This window comes from Chelonoidis abingdonii, chromosome 8 (genome assembly GCF_003597395.2).
Source record: "Chelonoidis abingdonii isolate Lonesome George chromosome 8, CheloAbing_2.0, whole genome shotgun sequence".
Lineage (NCBI taxonomy): Eukaryota > Metazoa > Chordata > Testudines > Testudinidae > Chelonoidis > Chelonoidis abingdonii.
In genome coordinates, this window is record NC_133776.1 from 421,961 (window position 1) to 440,010 (window position 18,050).

General features: G+C 39.0%; 1 protein-coding gene and 1 long non-coding RNA gene across 31 annotated transcripts in view; one reads left to right on the plus strand and one right to left on the minus strand.

Moving 5' to 3' along the window:
* The window catches only part of DLG1 (discs large MAGUK scaffold protein 1), a 408,238-nt gene that overhangs the window by 277,167 nt on the left and 113,021 nt on the right, over nucleotides 1–18,050 (minus strand). For 17 of the 30 annotated variants that reach the window (XM_032787521.2, XM_032787508.2, XM_032787507.2 and 14 more), the window contains exon 4: nucleotides 11,142–11,198. The exons of the other annotated variants lie outside the window; for them this stretch is intronic. In XM_032787521.2, the coding sequence (XP_032643412.2) occupies nucleotides 11,142–11,198 (57 nt within the window). The remainder of the gene's footprint in view (nucleotides 1–11,141; nucleotides 11,199–18,050) is intronic. 30 annotated transcript variants of the gene reach the window in all.
* The window catches only part of LOC142047248 (uncharacterized), a 498,878-nt gene that overhangs the window by 6,034 nt on the left and 474,794 nt on the right, over nucleotides 1–18,050 (plus strand). The window lies entirely within an intron of this gene.

The window sequence follows — 18,050 nt, forward strand, 5'->3', positions numbered from 1 at the left end:
GAATCAGCAACTAAGTACATTTATCTAATATGACTTAGTTGTGTGTCCATAAGATGCACTTCAAACAAATCATCATTTTCAGTTTACCAAACTTAACACTCTTACAACAGTATGTGTGTATCTGTTTTACCCGATTACAATGAAAGCTTAGTAATGACTAATGTTTCTTCTGTCCATCATGTTAAACTAACGTGAAAAATTAAACTTAAGTTCCTTATAAGCAAAATAAGCATTAAACGTTGTATCTACTATAAATAAAGTCAATTTCCAATGAAAACATGACTAAACGCTTTTCAAATAAATTGAAAGTGTCCAAATAATAGACATTCTAGTTTCTTAAAAATCTATCATACTTGTATTAGGATTATATTTTTGAAAAGCCATTATACATGGTAATCCACTTGAAGCTAAAAACTTGAAGTACCTGAAAATAATATGCAGTCAGACAATTAATAGTTATTTGAAAAAACACTGTTTCAGACTACCACAGAGAGAGGAAATAAAAACCTCACACCATAAGAAAATATGAATGGCCATACTGGGTCAGATCAAAGGTCCATCAAGCCCAGTATCCTGTCTACCAACAGTGGCCAATGCCAGGTGCCCCAGAAGGAGTGAACCCAACAAGCAATGATCAAGTGATCTCTCCTCTGCCATCCATCTCCACCCTCTTACAACCAGACGTTAGGGACACCCTTCTTTACCCATCCTGGCTAATATCCATTAACAGACTTAACCTCCATGAATTTATCCAGTTCTTTTAAACGCTGTTATATACCTAGCCTTCACAACCTCCTCAGGCAAGGAGTTCCACAAGTCATTTTATGTTTTAAACCTGCTGCCCATTAATTTCATTTGGTGGCCCCTAGTTCTTATATTATGGGAACAAGAAAATAACTTTTCCTTATTTACTTTATCCACATCGATTTAGGTTGATTTATATAGCCTCTATCATACCCCTCTAGTCTCTTCTTTTCCAAGCTGAAAAAAATCATAACTCTCTGTAATCTCTCCTCATCTGGGACCCGTTTCCAACCCCTAATTATTTTAGTTGCCCTTCTCTGAACCTTTTCTAATGCCAGTATATCTTTTTAGAATTGGAGGAGACCACATTGTACACAGTATTCAAGATGTGAGCGTACCATGGATTTATACAAGGGCAATAAGATACTCTCCGTCTTCTTTTCTATCCCTTTTAATTATTTCAAAACACTGTTTGCTTTTTTGACTGCCACTGCCCACTCCATGGACGTCTTCAGAACTATCCACAATGACCCCAAGATCTTTTTCCTGATTCACTGTAGCTAAATTAGCCCCCATCAAAGATTCAAAATTCTAGAGCGGAAGGACCTCTTAGAGGTCTTCGAGTCCAGTCCCCTGCACTCTGGCAGGACAAATACTCTCTAGACCATCCCTGACAGACATTATCTAACCTACTTTAATATCTTCACAGATGGAGATTCCAAAGCCTCCTAGCAGTGTATTCCAGGGTTTAACCACCCTGACAGTTAGGAACTTTTTCCTAATGTCCTACCTAAACCTCTCTTGCTGGCTTTAAGCCCACTGCTACTTGTTTCTACCATTAGAGGCTAAGAAGAACAAGTTTTCTCCCTCTTCCTTATAACACCCTTTTAGATATCTGAAACTGTTATACATGTCCCCTCCTCAGTCTTCTCTTTTCCAAACTAAACACACACAATTCTTTCAGCCTTCCTTCGTAGGTCATGTTCTCTAGACCTTTAATCATTCTTGTGCTCTTCTCTGGACCCTCTCCATTTCTCCCATCTTTCTGAAATGCAGTGCCCAGAACTAGACACAATATTCACAGTTGAGGCCTAACCAGCGCAGAGTAAGAGCAAAAGAATGACTTCTTGTGTCTTGCTCACAACACACCTGTTAATGCATCCCAGAATCACGTTTGCTTTTTTCATATTGTATGTATTAGTTGGGGTTATTTCTTCCAATTTCTTCTTTAAATTTATCCATATTTAAATTTCATTTGCCATTTTTAAGACACGATCTCCCTTTACAGAAACCATGTTGACTTTTCCCCAACAATATATGTTCTTCTATGTTTCTGACAATTTTATTCTTTACTATTGTTTCAAATAATTTGCCCAGTACTGATCTTAGACTTACCGGTCTGTAACTGCTGGGATCATCTCTGGAGCCTTTTTTAAATCTTGGCGTTACATTAGCTATCTTCCAGTCACTGGGTACAGAAGCCAATTTAAAGAACAGGTTACAAACCATAGTTAACAGTTCTGCAACTTCACATTTGAGTTCTTTCAGAACTCTTGGGTGAATGCCATCTGGTCCCTGTAACTTGTTACTGTTAAGTTTATGAATTAATTCCAAAACCTCCCCTAATGACACCTCAATCTAAGATAGTTCCTCACATATGTCACCTAAAAAGAATGGCTTAGGTGTTGAAATCTCCCTCACATATTCAGCCATGAAGACCAAAGCAAAGAATTAATTTAATTTCTCCATAATGGCCTTATTGTCCTTGAGTGCTCCTTTGGCATCTCGATAGCCCAAGATAATAGGTACAGTTATATCCTATATGAAAACTAACTCCCTATCTCAGTGCATTAGAGATGTAAAATGTAGTTCCTAATTCAATACTAATGCGTTTTGAAACTCCTACTCACTTTTCAGTATTTATTATTTTGTAAAAGTACTCTTAGAGATACAAATAAGTCCCATTTTTAAAATAATGCAAATCTCAATTGAGAAGGTAACTTATGTTACATTTATAGCACTTTTCATCCTGAAAGATCCCAAATCATTCCTTTTCTTGTGCACACATATAAACTAATCACTTGTTCTCCACTGCCATAAAGCCACCTCTAGAGTGGGAGAGCAGAAGTTAAACAGACAACTACTGTGTGTAGACTTCACCAGAATCAATAACAATTATGTAACTTCTGATAAGAATGAATTTGAAGTATTGGTACAGGTGCAAGAGGAGAGCCAACTCCAGTGAGCTTTGGAATCAAATGAAAACTATTATGCTCAAAACCACATATTCTGAGATGTCACCATCTGACCACACAATGGTTTATTTTTTATTTTATATACAGGCCTTCAGGCGATTAAAAAAATTAATTACGATTAATCATGCTGTTAAACAATACTAGAATAACATTTATGTACATATTTTTGGATTGTTTTCTATATTTTCAAATATATATTTTTATTACAAATATTTGCACTACAAAAAACAAAAGAAATAATATTTTTCAATTCTAATCATACAAGTACTGTAGCGCTATCTTTCTCATGAAAGTTAAACTTACAAATGTAGAATTATGTACAAAAAAATGCATTCAAAAATAAAACAATGTATAACTTTAGAGTCTACAAGTCCACTCAGTCCTACACTTCAGTAAATCACTCGGACAAAAAAGTTCGGTTACAATTTACAGGAGACAATGCTGCCTGCTTCTTGTTTATGATGTTACCTGAAAATGAAAACAGGCGTTCGCATGGCACAGTTGTATTTGGCATTGCAAGACATTTACATGCCAGATGTGCTAAAGATTCATATGTCTCTTCACTCTTCAACCACCATTCCAGAGGACATGCATCCACGCTGATGACTAGTTCTGCTCGATAACGATCCAAATCAGAACGGACTGACATGTTCATTTTCATCATCTGAGTCAGATGCCACCAGCAGAAAGTTGATTTTCTTTTTTGATGGTTCGGGTTCTGTAGTTTCCTCATCTGAGTGTTGCTCTTGTAAGATTTCTGAAAACATGCTCCACATCTCATCCCTCTCAGATTTTGGATGGCACTAAAGATTCTTAAACGTTGGGTCGAGTGCTGCAGCTATTTTTAGAAATCTCACATTGGGACCTTCTTTGTGTTTTGTCAAATTTGCTGTGACAGTGTTCATAAAACAATCATCATTCAAGACTGCTATAACATGAAATATATGGAAGAATGCAGGTAAAATGGAACAGGAGACAAAGAGTTCTCCCCCAAGGAGCTCAGTCACAAATTTCATTAACACATTTTTTTAACAAGCGTCATCGGCATGGAGGCATATCCTCTGAATGTGACTGAAACATGAAGGGGAATACAAATGTTTAGAATATCTGGGACATAAATACCTTGCAACATCGGCTACAAAAATGCCATGTGAATGCCTGTTCTCACTTTCAGGCGACACTGTAATTAAGAAGCAGGCAGCAATAGCTCCCCCTAAATGAAAACAAACTTGTTTATTTTAGCAATTAGCTGAACTAAAAGTAGGACTGAATGGACTTGTAGGCTCTAAAGTTTTACATTATTTTGTTTTGAGTGCAGTTACATAACAAAAATAATCTACATTTGTAAGTTACACTTTCCTGATAAAGTATCAGAGGGGTAGCCGTGTTAGTCTGGATCTGTAAAAGCAGCAGAGAATCCTGTGGCACCTTACAGACTAACAGACGTTTTGGAGCGGAGCTTTCGTGGGTGAAACCCACTTCGTCAGATGCAGGTAGTGGAAATATCCAGGGGCAGGGTATCAATGCTTTGCAAGCAAGTTAGAGATAACGAGGTTAGTTCAATCAGGAGAGGATGAGGCCCTGTTCTAGCCAGTAGAGGTGTGAAAACCAAGGGAGGAGAAACTGGTTCTGTTAATTGGCAAGCATTCACAGGTCTTTGTTTTAGTCCTGAGCTGATGGTGTCAAATTTTGTAGATGAACTGAAGCTCAGCAGTTTTCTCTTTGAATGTCTGGTCCTGAAGTTTTGTTTGCTGCAGGATGACCACCTTAAGGGTCTGCTATTAAGTGTGGCCAGGGAGGTTGAAGGCTCTCTCTCTACAGGTTTTTGTATATTGCCATTCCTGATATCAGATTTGTGTCCATTTATCTTTTCCCGTAGTGTGGAGCGTGAGCTTTCGTGGTGAATCCACTTCGCAGATTGCAGGTAGTGGAAATTTCAGGGTAGGTATATATTATGCTAGCTGGAGCGTGAGCTTTCGTGGTGAATCCACTTCGCAGATTGCAGGTAGTGGAAATTTCAGGGTAGGTATATATTATGCTAGCATATGTGGGCAGAGTTGGCATCGAGGTTTGTTGCATGGATTGGTTCCTGAGCTAGAGTTAATATGGTACGGTGTGCAGTTGGTGGTGAGAATACGTTTCAGGTTGGCAGGTTGTCTGTGGGCAAGGATTGGCCTGCCACCCAAGACCTGCAAAAGTTTGAGATCATTGTCCAGGATGGGTTGTACTACCTGCATCTGACGAAGTGGGTATTCATCCACGAAAGCTCACGCTCCAAAACGTCTGTTAGTCTATAAGGTGCCACAGGATTCTCTGCTGCTTTTCCTGATAAAAGTACTGTAGTGCAATCTTTTTATGACGTGACTTGAAATATACTTTTTTAAATCATTTTTACATTACAAATATTTGTAATAAAAAATATGAAGTGAGCACTGTATTTTGTATTCTGTGCTGTAATAGAAATCAATATACTTGAAAATGTAGAAAAACATCAAAAATATTTAATAAATTTCAATTGGTATTCTATTGTATAACAGTGTGATTAATTGCAATTAATTTTTTTGAGTTAATCGCATGAGTTAACTGCGATTATATATATAGATTAAGGCTGTTGATTGATTTTATAGATATAGATATACAGATATATCGAGAGAGACAGAAATAAAAGGTATGGAGAACCAGTTATAAACATAGTAATACACCTCTACCTCGATATAACGCGATCCATATAACACGAATTCAGATATAACACAGTAAAGCGGTGCTCCAGGCAGGTGAGGCTGCACACATAGATGGATTAAAGCACGTTCGATATAACACTGTTTCACCTATAATGCGGTAAGATTTTCTGGCTCCCAAAGACAGCGTTATATCAAGGTAGAGGAGTAATACAAAAAACTTCACAATTCTTGCAAATAGGTTTGCCTACAATCAAACATCATAAAAGATGATGACAGTCCTCACTGACGGGGATGATATTAAAAGCAGGTGAAGAGATTACTGTGGCTACCTGTATGCCTCTGTATACCAGGGTCACTCATAATTCAGAACAACAGAAAAGAGTGGACACAGAGTAGGAGGCATCAATCCTGCAAGAGTATTATATAAATGAAACTGCCTGGCAGAGATAAAGTATCTGCAGAACTGTTAAAAGCAATTGGTAAATGTGGTACTGATCTTATGCAGAAAATTTGTAATCATGTATGGGTGACTAGAAATTGGCCAGAAGACTAGACAAAGGGAATTTTTCTGCCCTTATCAAAGAAGGAATACCTAATAGAGTAGTAACTATTGTACCATCTCCCTCACATTGCATGCAAGCAAAGTTCTCCTCTACGTAATCCAGGATTGCAAAAAACAAAGGATGGAAGTACAACTAACACTACAAGAAGCTGGTTTCAGAAAAAGCCAAGATACGTGTAACCAAATCACCAATATCCACCACATAATTTAAAAATGCAGAGAGTGTACAAATTGCCCATTAATCATATGCTTCACTGGCTACTCAAAAGTGTATATCACATCACACAACATGATCGTTTTTGGAGGATACTGGCAGACAAGGGGATTCCAAAGCATATCACTGAACTCATCGCAAGTCTCTGCCACTGCCAACAGACCGTGATGCAAACAGCAGTATGTGACAGTAAGTAGTTTCCATTAGGAAGGGTGGTGTGAGATAAGGGCGTATTTTATAAGCATCTAACATATACACATAATTTAATATGAGACAACCCTTGGAAGATTTTTGACAAAGTGAAAGGAGCTGTGATCTCCACTAGCAAAAACTTAACAGATCTCAGATATGCTGATGACACAATGCTCTTTTACCACAATCACTGATGCAACGTAACAAATGTTGGCGTATCTAAAAAGAGTTAGTGAGGAATATGAATTATTCCTGAATGTGATGAAAACAAAATGCATGTACACTGACATGACTAAAAAAATGCAAGTGGATATCACGATTAATGGACAAGTAGAAGAAACAGATGAATTTAAATATTTGGGATCATATATAGCCAACCAAGGAGGCTATTCCAAAGAAATCAGAAAACACCTAGGGATGGATCATTCAGCTACGGTCTCCCTTAAGAAACTGTGGAAAAACTGTGGAATCTCAAAATGTACAAGGAGCGACTGGAAAAAACCTGTTTCCACAGCAATTTCATTATGTGAATCCTGGAAAGTTAAGGCTTGTGACAAAAAGAAAAGTGAAGCTTTTAAAATATGGTGCTGGTGAAGACTCATGTGCATCTCCTGAATGGAAAAAAGACTAATGCTTATGTCAGAAATAATCAGAGTAGATTAGGTTTAAATAAAATTGATTTAAATGATTTAAATCACTGGTCAGGAAGACTCGATTTAATCATGGATTTCTACATAAAAGTGCATTCTTGTTGGTTGTTATAACCTTAATACATATTCATCACAATTCAGAGATACATGTAGGTTTCATTTTTAGAAGGTACACACTGTACATTTTTAAGTGATTTAGTTTGAAAACTTTTCAGATTCGTTTTACAGCTATATCACAAAATGAATGATTGTTTAGTTATTTCATTTACCAAAAGGTAATTGAAGCACATATTTATGAAGTCATTAGGAGGTAAACTATCTCCAATTCAACAGGTTAATCGTTAATATTTGGAGGATTTTCTTGCCATGCTGTATTAGGAGAAGATCACCACCAGACAGACACAAATTGTTTTATTTAACTATAACAACAACGTTATGTATTCTGGATTTTTTTCTTCAACAGCAAACAGAGAATATTTTAACAAAACAAACACATGCATTTTTTAATTTAGCTAAACATTCACTTTTTTTAAACGCCTCTTCTTCAGCAGTTAAGGTTTGACTCTGGTACCAAGTATTGAGAATATTTGCAAGAAAATGAGCTGGAAACAGTGCTTGTCCCATTTGGTTTTTTTAATGCTTCTAATTTAACTCTGTCATTGCATATTTCTCTTTCTAAGACCTCACTCAGTTCCTTCCAAATTTCAACAGCATCAGTAATAAAACAGCTATTTCCCTACATTTTGTTCAAGGCTACAGAAACAGGCTTCAGGGTATTCAGCATGTGTTCAACATTTCTCTTAAGCTCAATGTTGAGAACTCTGGCTGTGACAGTGTCATCTATTTCTTCAGGATTTTGTTCACAAACTCTCATCAATTAGGCCAGTTCTTGATATAGTGCTCAAAACAGCGAAGAGTCCTGTGGCACCTTATAGACTAACAGAAGTTTTGGAGCATGACCTTTCGTGAGTGAATACCCACTTCGTCGGATGCATGGGTATTCAACCAGAAAAGCTCATGCTCCAAAACTTCTGTTAGTCTATAAGGTGCCACAGGACTCTTTGCTGCTTTTACAGATCCAGACTAATATGGCTACCCCTCTGATACTGCTCAAAACAGTCCACTACTGAGTTCCGTCGCACGTCTTGTGGGAGAGTTAGCTTGGTTCCTCCCATTTTTTTCAGAACAGCTGCTGCAAAGTGGTTGTTACGGAAGTATTTTGCAATTTCAACAACATTAGCCTTTATTTCTGGAACACTGAAGTCTTTGGCTAGGAGGTGCATCAAATGAACACTGCAACCGTACATTACACTGCTCTACAGCCAAAATGCTTCTGAAATAAATGTAGTCAAATTTTACTAATTCTGGGTCACTGAGAATGAAAATGATGCTTAAAATTGTTGATTGGCTCTAGTCTAGCTGTTGGGCTCCAGACTACAGCAGTAGAATCTCCTGGCAGGTGATGTTAGGGTTTCCATGTTCCGTGACCGTCAAAAGGATCTTGTCCCATTCTTCTTCATGGAAGGTGATCTTGTAGCCTGCAACAACATCGATGGTGTGATGGCAGCCCTCAACATCGTTCACGATCCAGATGAGTGGAGACTGTTCATTGATTCATCGAAGACGAGTCTTAAAGCTGTTTTGCTGCATAATGGCAATGTTTTGCCATCAATTCCAGTTGGTCATGCAGTCCATATGAAGGAAACCTATGACAACATGAAACAACTTTTGAGGTGCATAAACTATGACCAACATCAGTGGCAGCTTTGTGGCGATTTGAAGTTGTTGCTCTCTTGCTTGGTCTGCAGACTGGATACACAAAAGTACTGCTGTTTTCTCTGCGAATGGGATAGTCGTGCAAGAGATTCCCACTACATCAAGAAAGATTGGCCACTCCGACAGTCATTGGAGCCTGGGAGGAAAAGTGTTCAGCATCCACCACTTGTTGAATCAAGGAAGATTTTGTTACCCCTTACACATCAAGCTGGGTCTGATGAAGAACTTTGTCAAGGCCATTGACAAAACACAAGCAGCTTTCAAGTACCTCCGTGGAAAATTTCCAAGGTTAAGTGAAGCTAAGATAAAGGAAGGTGTCTTTGTTGGTCCTCAGATTCGTGAACTTCTTCGAGATGATGCATTTGACCATGCACTGCGTGGCAGGAAAAGACGGCATGGAAAGCCTTCCAGTTAGTGGCAATAAATTTTCTCGAAACAACAAGGCAGACAACTACAGGTTGTTGGTGGAAAACCTCCTCAAGGCATACAAAGCCTTGGTTGCAACATGTCACTAAAGATACATTTTTTGCACTCTCATCTAGATTTTTTTCCACCGAACTGCGGAGCATGTGAGCGACGAGCACGGCGAGCGATTTCACCAGGACATTGCAACAATGGAGAAACGCTATCAGGGCAAATGGAGCCCATCAATGCTTGCAGACTATTGCTGGACAGTGACAAGAGATGCTCCATTTAATGAATACAAGAGACAAGCCAAGAAGCGCCGAGTAGACACTGAATAGGACTAAACTATGTACATAATAGTTTTTTGCCTTTTGTTTCATCATAAATTTTATTTATATAACCCTTTTGCTGATTTTTAAAGTGTTACATAAACAGGACAGGTGAAATATTATCACGTAAAGCAACCATAAACACATGAAAAGACCTAGGTTTACAATTTATGATTAAAACTCTATCTACACAATACACATAGATATAAAATGTAAAAACTTAAATATCTTAGAAACAGTAGCCAATCAGTTGTTTTAATTGTCATATTTGAATTCAGCACATCAAAATACATAATAAACACCACATTTTATCTCTGAAGCAGACGACTTCTCAAAAATTGTAGACCAGTGTATTAGCTTGGGACTCTCTTCTAAATAATTTCTTCTCATCTTGGATACGTTTGCAGCACTGTCTGTAACCAAGCTGCATACTAGACATTTGAATTTTTATTCACAGTTTGTTATAGCTTTTACTACTACTTCTTGTAAGTATTCCGCTGTGTGTGTATTTCCTGATGTATCAATTGTTTCTATAAGGAAGACATTCCCGTCTTCTGTTGTCACACAAGCACATACAAGAGGAGCACTGTGGACATTGTTCCCCCCATCAAGACTCAGGTTAACAACTTCACCCTCTAGACCTTTTGCACACTGCTCAATTTCTCTTTCATACACTTTATCCAGCAATTTGCCTGCGACATCTGCTATGTTGGGTGGACTGCATCCTGGTCTTCATGACTGAATCATGTTAATGAAGTGGGGGTTCTCAATCTTACGGAAAGGAGAGTTTGTTGTATACACAAACAGGGAAATTTTTTCATCAATTAACCCTTTTTGTAATCTGCTGGTTCTGACCACAAACTTATCTATGGTTGTTTCTGGATGATGGAGATTTTTTTTTTTTTTCTTTTTGCTACAGGTGATATATTGTGGCTATGTGACATACATGGTACGACTGAAACAGCATCATTGGCAGATAACTTAGAAACTATAAAAAATTATGGTGATCTTGAAGATGGATACGCTGCAGAATCTTGTATGTTGAGGATTCTCCTAAACAAAATAAGTCAATGCAGTTATTTCATCATTATTACCATACTGCTCATTTAGTATTACTTGTTATATTCAGTGACACTCAGTACTAATTTAAAGGTGAAATTGTAAAAGGAAGTTCTGCCTATTTCAGCTATTTATTTTTTATTACAACTGCATCTAAAATGATAGTACCATAGAGTAACAACTATATTTTTTGCTCAAACATGAGCATTCAAGAACAGCCCAGAAGGAAGACAGGCAGTCCTTAAGGAAGAAGCATGAAATAAAGCTTACCAACCTGAAGATCCTGCATGTTCAGACATGTTCCTTTCATCATCTTCAACGCAGCTTCCTCCTGAGAAGGAGCGCTTCTCATCATGTTGTTTCACTCAAGCAAGCAGGCCTTGCATTTCTTTGTTGCATCATTTGCATTTTGTACACATGCCTGTCTTACGCACAGGTAGAGGAACTTCATTAAAATATTCCCACACTGGGTCTCTCTTACGACTTGCTGCCATTGTAGGTTTTCCCTTCTAGTGAGAGAGTGGTGTGGTAGATCTCAAATCAATGCAGATTACACTCAGAAAGACTTCAGGAATATGCTGCTCAAACAGTTTCACTTTCATTTCTATTCCCTGTCCCTCCCTTCTCCCTTATCTCCAGACTTCTTCTCTTTATCCAGATCTATTCCACCCTCAACAATCTTCTATTCATTGAACTTTCTGAAACTTTGCACTTTTAGAGAGAAGTAAGGGACTGACTCTGTGTACACAAATTTGCAGAGGGACAATAGGGTTCAGGTCTGCTATTTTGCACTTCTATATATTTATTTAAAAACATTTTTGCTGTTAACAAACATGTTCTCTCTAGAGACATAAATCCAGTTTGAGAACTGCAAAACTAAGCATCTCTTATGGTATTATCTAGACCAGGGGTCTCAAACTCAAATACCCACAAGGGCCACATGAGGTCTAGTGCATGGCCCAAGGGCCACATCACTGACACCCCCAGCCTCACTGCCCTCGGCCCCACCCCCACTCCACCCTTTCCATGAAGCCCCGCCCCTTCCCTGCCTCTTTCCACCCCCTTCCCCAAAGTCCCCACCCAAACGCTGCCCCTTCCCTGTCACCAGGGGGTGCAGGAGGGGTGCAGGTGTGGCAGGGGCTCAGGGCAGGGAGTTGAGGTACAAGAGGTGTGCAGGGTGCAGAAGGTGGTTCAGGGCAGGACGTTGGTGTGTGGGGTGCAAGAGGGGTGAGGAGTGCAGCAGGGGGTCGGGGTGCAGGGTGCAACAGGTGGCTCAGGGCAGGGAGTGCAGGAGGAGTGTGGGGTGCGGCAGGGGGCTCAGGGAAGAGAGTTGGGGTGCAGGAGGGGTGTGGGATGCAAGCTCTGGCCTGGTGCCACTTACCTAGAGCGGCTCCAGGGTGCTTGAAGTTGGCAAGGGATTGTGAAGGCTTCTGAAAATTCTACTATGATCTCAATGATATTCAGACATGAATACACAGCTGTACTTAAATGAATATATTGTCTCATACTATAGAATTAGAATTTATAATCCCTATTCCATGATGAGATATCTTTGAGCTATAATGTATCTTATTTAAAGATAATTTTAATTAGGTTTTTCCTCCAAAAGTATTTTATCAAAAAAATCAGATTTAAATTTAAAAAATTCGATTATTTTTTTAAGTCATTGATTTTTATCCACCCTGGAAAATATTATTGGAAAGAAGTAGACCCTGAGGTCAGAGATCAACAGACGCAAACTGATGTACTTTGGGCATATTGGGTGTAGAGATGGAAATAATCTTGAAAAAGTTATGGAAGGAATGGTGGAGGATCATCACAGTAAGGGATGACCAGATGACCAGCAAGGAGATGGTTGTATGGCTTGTAGTAGACCACTGGAAGGTCACCTTCTGCGTGCTTGAAGTTGGCAAGGGATTGTGAAGGCTTCTGAAAATTCTACTATGATCTCAATGATATTCAGACATGAATACACAGCTGTACTTAGTACACAACATCACGCAACAATAAAGAGGGAATTTTGGCCAGTGACATCAGGCTCACTTTATCCTCACAAGCACAGCTATGAGATGGCTAATATCTACCCAAAGCAGATGGGTCAAGTTTGGTTTTATTCTGAAAAGCAATTCTAAAGGGAATCATTATTATCAAGTTTAGGGAGCAACTGACAGAGAGAGACGCAAAGAAATTATTTTGGGGAAATTCTATGGCTTGTGTTATACAAGAGGTCAGGCCAGATTATCGCAATGGTTCCATCAGGTCTTGGAATCTATGAGGAATGGCACACACCATGTGTATATGTTGACTTCATCATACACAGGCCATGCTCATAGATACAGGCCCAGCAGGTATGCAGGCAGGAGTTGAAACCCTCTGCAGCTGGAACGGAGACCTCAGCATACAAAAACAACACCATCTGTCCCATTCACCTTCCCTCCCAAAAAAACATATTGGAGGCAAAAGTCCCGTAAGTCAGAGCAGAAGGAGAAGGGTGAGGCTGCTGCCCCAATCCAACCCTCTTACAGCTCTCCTGGACTGAAAACAACTGTCAGTTAAACGGAGCCAACCATCACATCCATCTGTCCAAGAGGAGTTCTGACGCAGCCCAAAGAAGCTACTGCCTCCTCCATTCACACCAAGCTGCTCCCGCCTGATCTGAAAGCTCAGCTGTCCCAGATATATGCTTCTGAACTTTCACTGTTTATAAGACTCAGTCAGGGAGGGGACAAGACAGAACAAATTACATGGAAACTGTGATTGTGGGAAGGGAACAAAAGGTAGGTAGCCAAAAGAGACAGTGACCTAGTGAGGGGCACATAAACTCAGAAAACTTTCAGGGTTTATAGTTAATCATCATAATTCTCAATTATGGCATGATGTGCAAGAGACTCAGGTGTTCCATATTTTGGGCATCTGCCATACACTTTGTGCTTGTCTGTGTCCACATACTGACAGGATTGAAGGTTGACAGGTATTTCATAGTCAAGTTACTTCCTTTGTTTCTGATGCATCATATAATAAAAGGTTCTGCAAACTGGATTAGGCCTTCAATGACACCTGTGTCAATCCACTGAAACTAAAGGACAAATTTTTTGCTCGTGTAAATTGGTGCAGCTCATTTGACTTCAACGGGCTTGTATCAATTTAAACTACCAGAGAATTTTGCTCAAATTCAATCTCCGATGTCACTGAAGCCATCATTTGGCCCATAGAACCTTTACTGTTGGTAGTAATGATATATGAGAAGAAAAGAACTCATCTTGACTTCCAAATCCCAAATTGAGTTCACAGGGCTGGCAGTTAGATTTTTGTAAAGTTTATAAACTGAATACATTTGATAGTAAATCTGTAAGGCAAACACAAAATGGTAGTATGAGGTTTTTACAATACCTGCTCAAAGTATAACTAATATTTTAAAGTTCCTGTACAGGATATATGCACAATAAATTTAATGGCATTCAACTTATCTATTCGGTTTCTCCAACAGCAAAGATCTAGGTCAAACCCATCAGAATTCACACCTTTCAGAGAGTATTTCAAACCTGATACATACATCACTAAGCCCCTCCCCTCCAGGGATGAAGAATTTTTTTTCAATGACTCATTTTAACGCAGGGGTTCTCAAACTGGGGGGTCAGGACCCCTCAGGGGATCACAAGGTTATTATATGGGGGGTCGCGAGCCGTCAGCCTCCACTCCAAACCCTGCTTTGCCTCCAGCAAATGGTGTTAAATATATAAAAACGGGCTTTTAATTTCTAAGAGGAGATCACATTCAGAGGCTTGCTATATGAAAGGAGTCACCAGTACAAAAGTTTGAGAACCACTGTTTTAATGGGGAACCACAAAGGACAACAACAATCTGCACAGCTAGCCAAAAACAACTGAAGTGGTTAAAACAAATACCCTTAAATTTCAACTTCAACATAACCAATTCAACAAAGAATTCAGCTTCTTGATAGATGGTTCATCAAGCAGAAAGTGAATTAATCGAAATAACACGTCTCCAGCTACCAGCTGGTCCACTGACAACACAAAAAAAACTGTGATAATTAAAATGCTCTCAAGAATGGAAAGAATGTTACATATGATGTAATCTATATTAAAAGTATACAGGACTCACCAACACACTAATAAATTTTCACTACATACATGTTGTGGCATCTCAGTATTAGTTCAAGAATAGCAGTACATCTTCTGTACAAATATAAATATGAAGACAACAAAATCTCAAAATTAGGACCAGAGTTTTAAAAATATGGCCTTAAGGTTTTTCCATTTAACACATTTGCAGCTAATGTTTTCACTCTTGCACTCAACATTATGATTTCCATGTTATCAAATATTTCAAAAGAAAAAATAGTAAACAAAAAAATAAATCTGGCAACCAGGAACACATACACTGTAAAATTTTAGACAAAATACTAATACTTGTATATGCCCCCTAAATCTCAAATCTTTGGGCTGGTTCATCCCTAGTCCAATGTGCCATTCTAGCAATTGGGGATTGCCAGAACACGAGTCCTTTTTCCATGCTTTCAACACCCCACCGAGGAACCTGAGAGGGGATGCACCAAAAAATCATATATGACAGCTCTACAACACCTGAGAATTTCATTCACACCAGGAAAATCCCCAAACAGCCTGTTTCACTGTCATTTCAGCTACTTTGCACCACAAAGACACAGAACCAAATGAGTAGAGGGGAAAAGAGCTGAACTAAAATTCCTAAAAATACCTCTACCCTTAGTCTACATTGCGTGTATATATATATAGATTATATAGTACAGAGGGGGTCTATTTTCACAAAGATCAGATTAACTGGCAAGTAGTGAAGGTTACATACTCTACTTTTATATTTCAAAAAATGACTTATGCTTTGGGTATGACGGTAACAGACACAAAGTTACTGAACACGAGGTTTATCACAGATTAGTTAGTGCATTACTGGTTATGCCCTGTTTATATTTCCTCTAGTACAGATCCTAAAAAGCAGCAAAGAAGTGACAAAAACATGTCCCAAAAGCAGCATTAATTCTTAAACGCTGTCTTTCAATACAAAAGACTGGGCAACAAAATAGCCGATGAAATTCAGTGTTGATAAATGCAAAGTAATGCACACTGGAAAACATAAACCCAACTATACATATAAAATAATGGGCTCTAAATTAGCTGTTATCACACAAGAAAGGTTTTGGAGTCACTGTGGATAGTTCTCTGAAAAGATCCACTCAATGTGCAGTGGCAGTCAAAAAAGCAAACAGAATGTTGGGAATAATTAAGAAAGTGATAGATATTAAGACAGAAAATATTATATTGCCTTTATATAAATCAGGGCTTTGGAGCTGTGCTCCTGCTCCACTCCAGCTCCAGGCAAAACCCTGTAGCTACACTGCTCTGGAGCTGCACCGCACTCCAGCTCTGGGCTCTGCTCCAAAGCCCTGCAAAAAAGAAATTGATCAGTTCATGGAGGATAGGCCCATCCACGGCTATTAGCCAGGATAGCCACAGAATTGTGTAACTAGCCTCTGTTTGCCAGAAGCTGGGAGTGAGCGACAGGGGATGGATCACTTGACGGTTCCTTGTTGTGTTCATTTCCTCTGGGACAGGTAGCACTGGCCACTGTCGGAAGATAGGATACTGGGCTAGATGGAGCTTTGGTCTGACCCAGTATGACCGTTTGTAAGCCTAAGCAGTTGGTCTATACAATTGTGAGTTCATCTGGGGCTGTGGAACAGTGGAAAAACAAATCTTCCCTACCAGTCCAAAGAATAGCAATAGCATCAGTCTCAAAACCATGCATGGAGAGAAAGGAATGGCCAGGCCTACCCTTCTCCAAATAAAGGGCATGCCAAAATCCCCAGTGTGTGAACTACTGAAATGTAAAAGGTCATAAAACTTTGATTTTTTTCCCCTAATCCACACAGTGGATGCCACTGTGGTTCCAAGAGAGAAAGGGCCCTCTGCATCTATTGAGGAGGTTCACAGGATTTGTTCCTGTGTGTGGAATAAGTTTAATTATTTCAAATAAATGCTTGGTTATCCTTTGCTGAAGTTTTCTCTATTAGGTCATAGGATCACGCTATTTTACAGTATTCCAGCAAATCAGACTAAGCTTGACATTAAAAAAGTGTAAAATATACTTTATGCAGTACTTGTTCTGGGTGACGGAAAAACTAATTAAACAGAAAAGTCATTCAAACAGTAACTACCCCGAACTCACAAACCTACAAGAGATTCTCTCTCTCTGACATCCCAACCCCACAAACAAAATACTTCAATAAAAGAACAAAAAAAGAAAAAAAAATCTGAGAAATGAAAAGAAGAGAGAGTATTCTGCTTTAGAAGAAACAAGTTTTCTCTGTCAGTTGACTGTAATTCCCTAGCACACTGTGCAGAGATGTTTCATAAAAATTATTTTTCAAGTTCTGATTTGTGTCCCCTTGGCTGTTGAGCTTTTATTTTTTTTAAATGTTCTGTGTTATAAACAGATATACTAACTAAAAAAAACAAACCCTGAAATTAAACAAATTAGTTTAAACCTAGGTTTTCAGAGATACATCTTGGTGAAGCTACAATGAACTGAACTGATACATACTAGCTTTAGGAAAAACAATATAGTAAATTATATTCTTTATCATAACTAGAGCAAGTAGATTTTTGAAGAGTGAAGCCTCCCACGCAGTTTTTATTCTCCCATCTATATTTGTAACCTTACTACAGTGATTTCAAAATGTGTCCTGAAGACTATCGTAATTAGATTTTGACTGTTTCTCATCCTTCTATTATTCTTTACATAATTTCCTCTAGTTCTTACTATAGTATCAATTAGCAGTCTAAATTAATTCAGTTATCTTCTAGAAAATCAAGGGAAACAGTCAAAACATAGAGTACATCTCTACTCTGATATAACGCGGTCCTCAGGAGACAAAAAATCTCACCGTGTTATAGGTGAGACCGCGTTATATCAAACTTGCTTTGCCCACCCCCCCTTTCCTTGTTCCCAGACCGCCCCCTCCAGAGACCCCTGTCCCTAATCACCCCCAGGACCCCACCCTCTACTCTCTGTCCCGACTGCTCCGATCCCTATCCACTCACCTCCAGTGGGAAGCGGAGCGACATGGCCCCAACCCGCTCTGCTTTCCTTTCCCCGGCCCCAACCATGTTGCTGGGGGGAGGCAGGT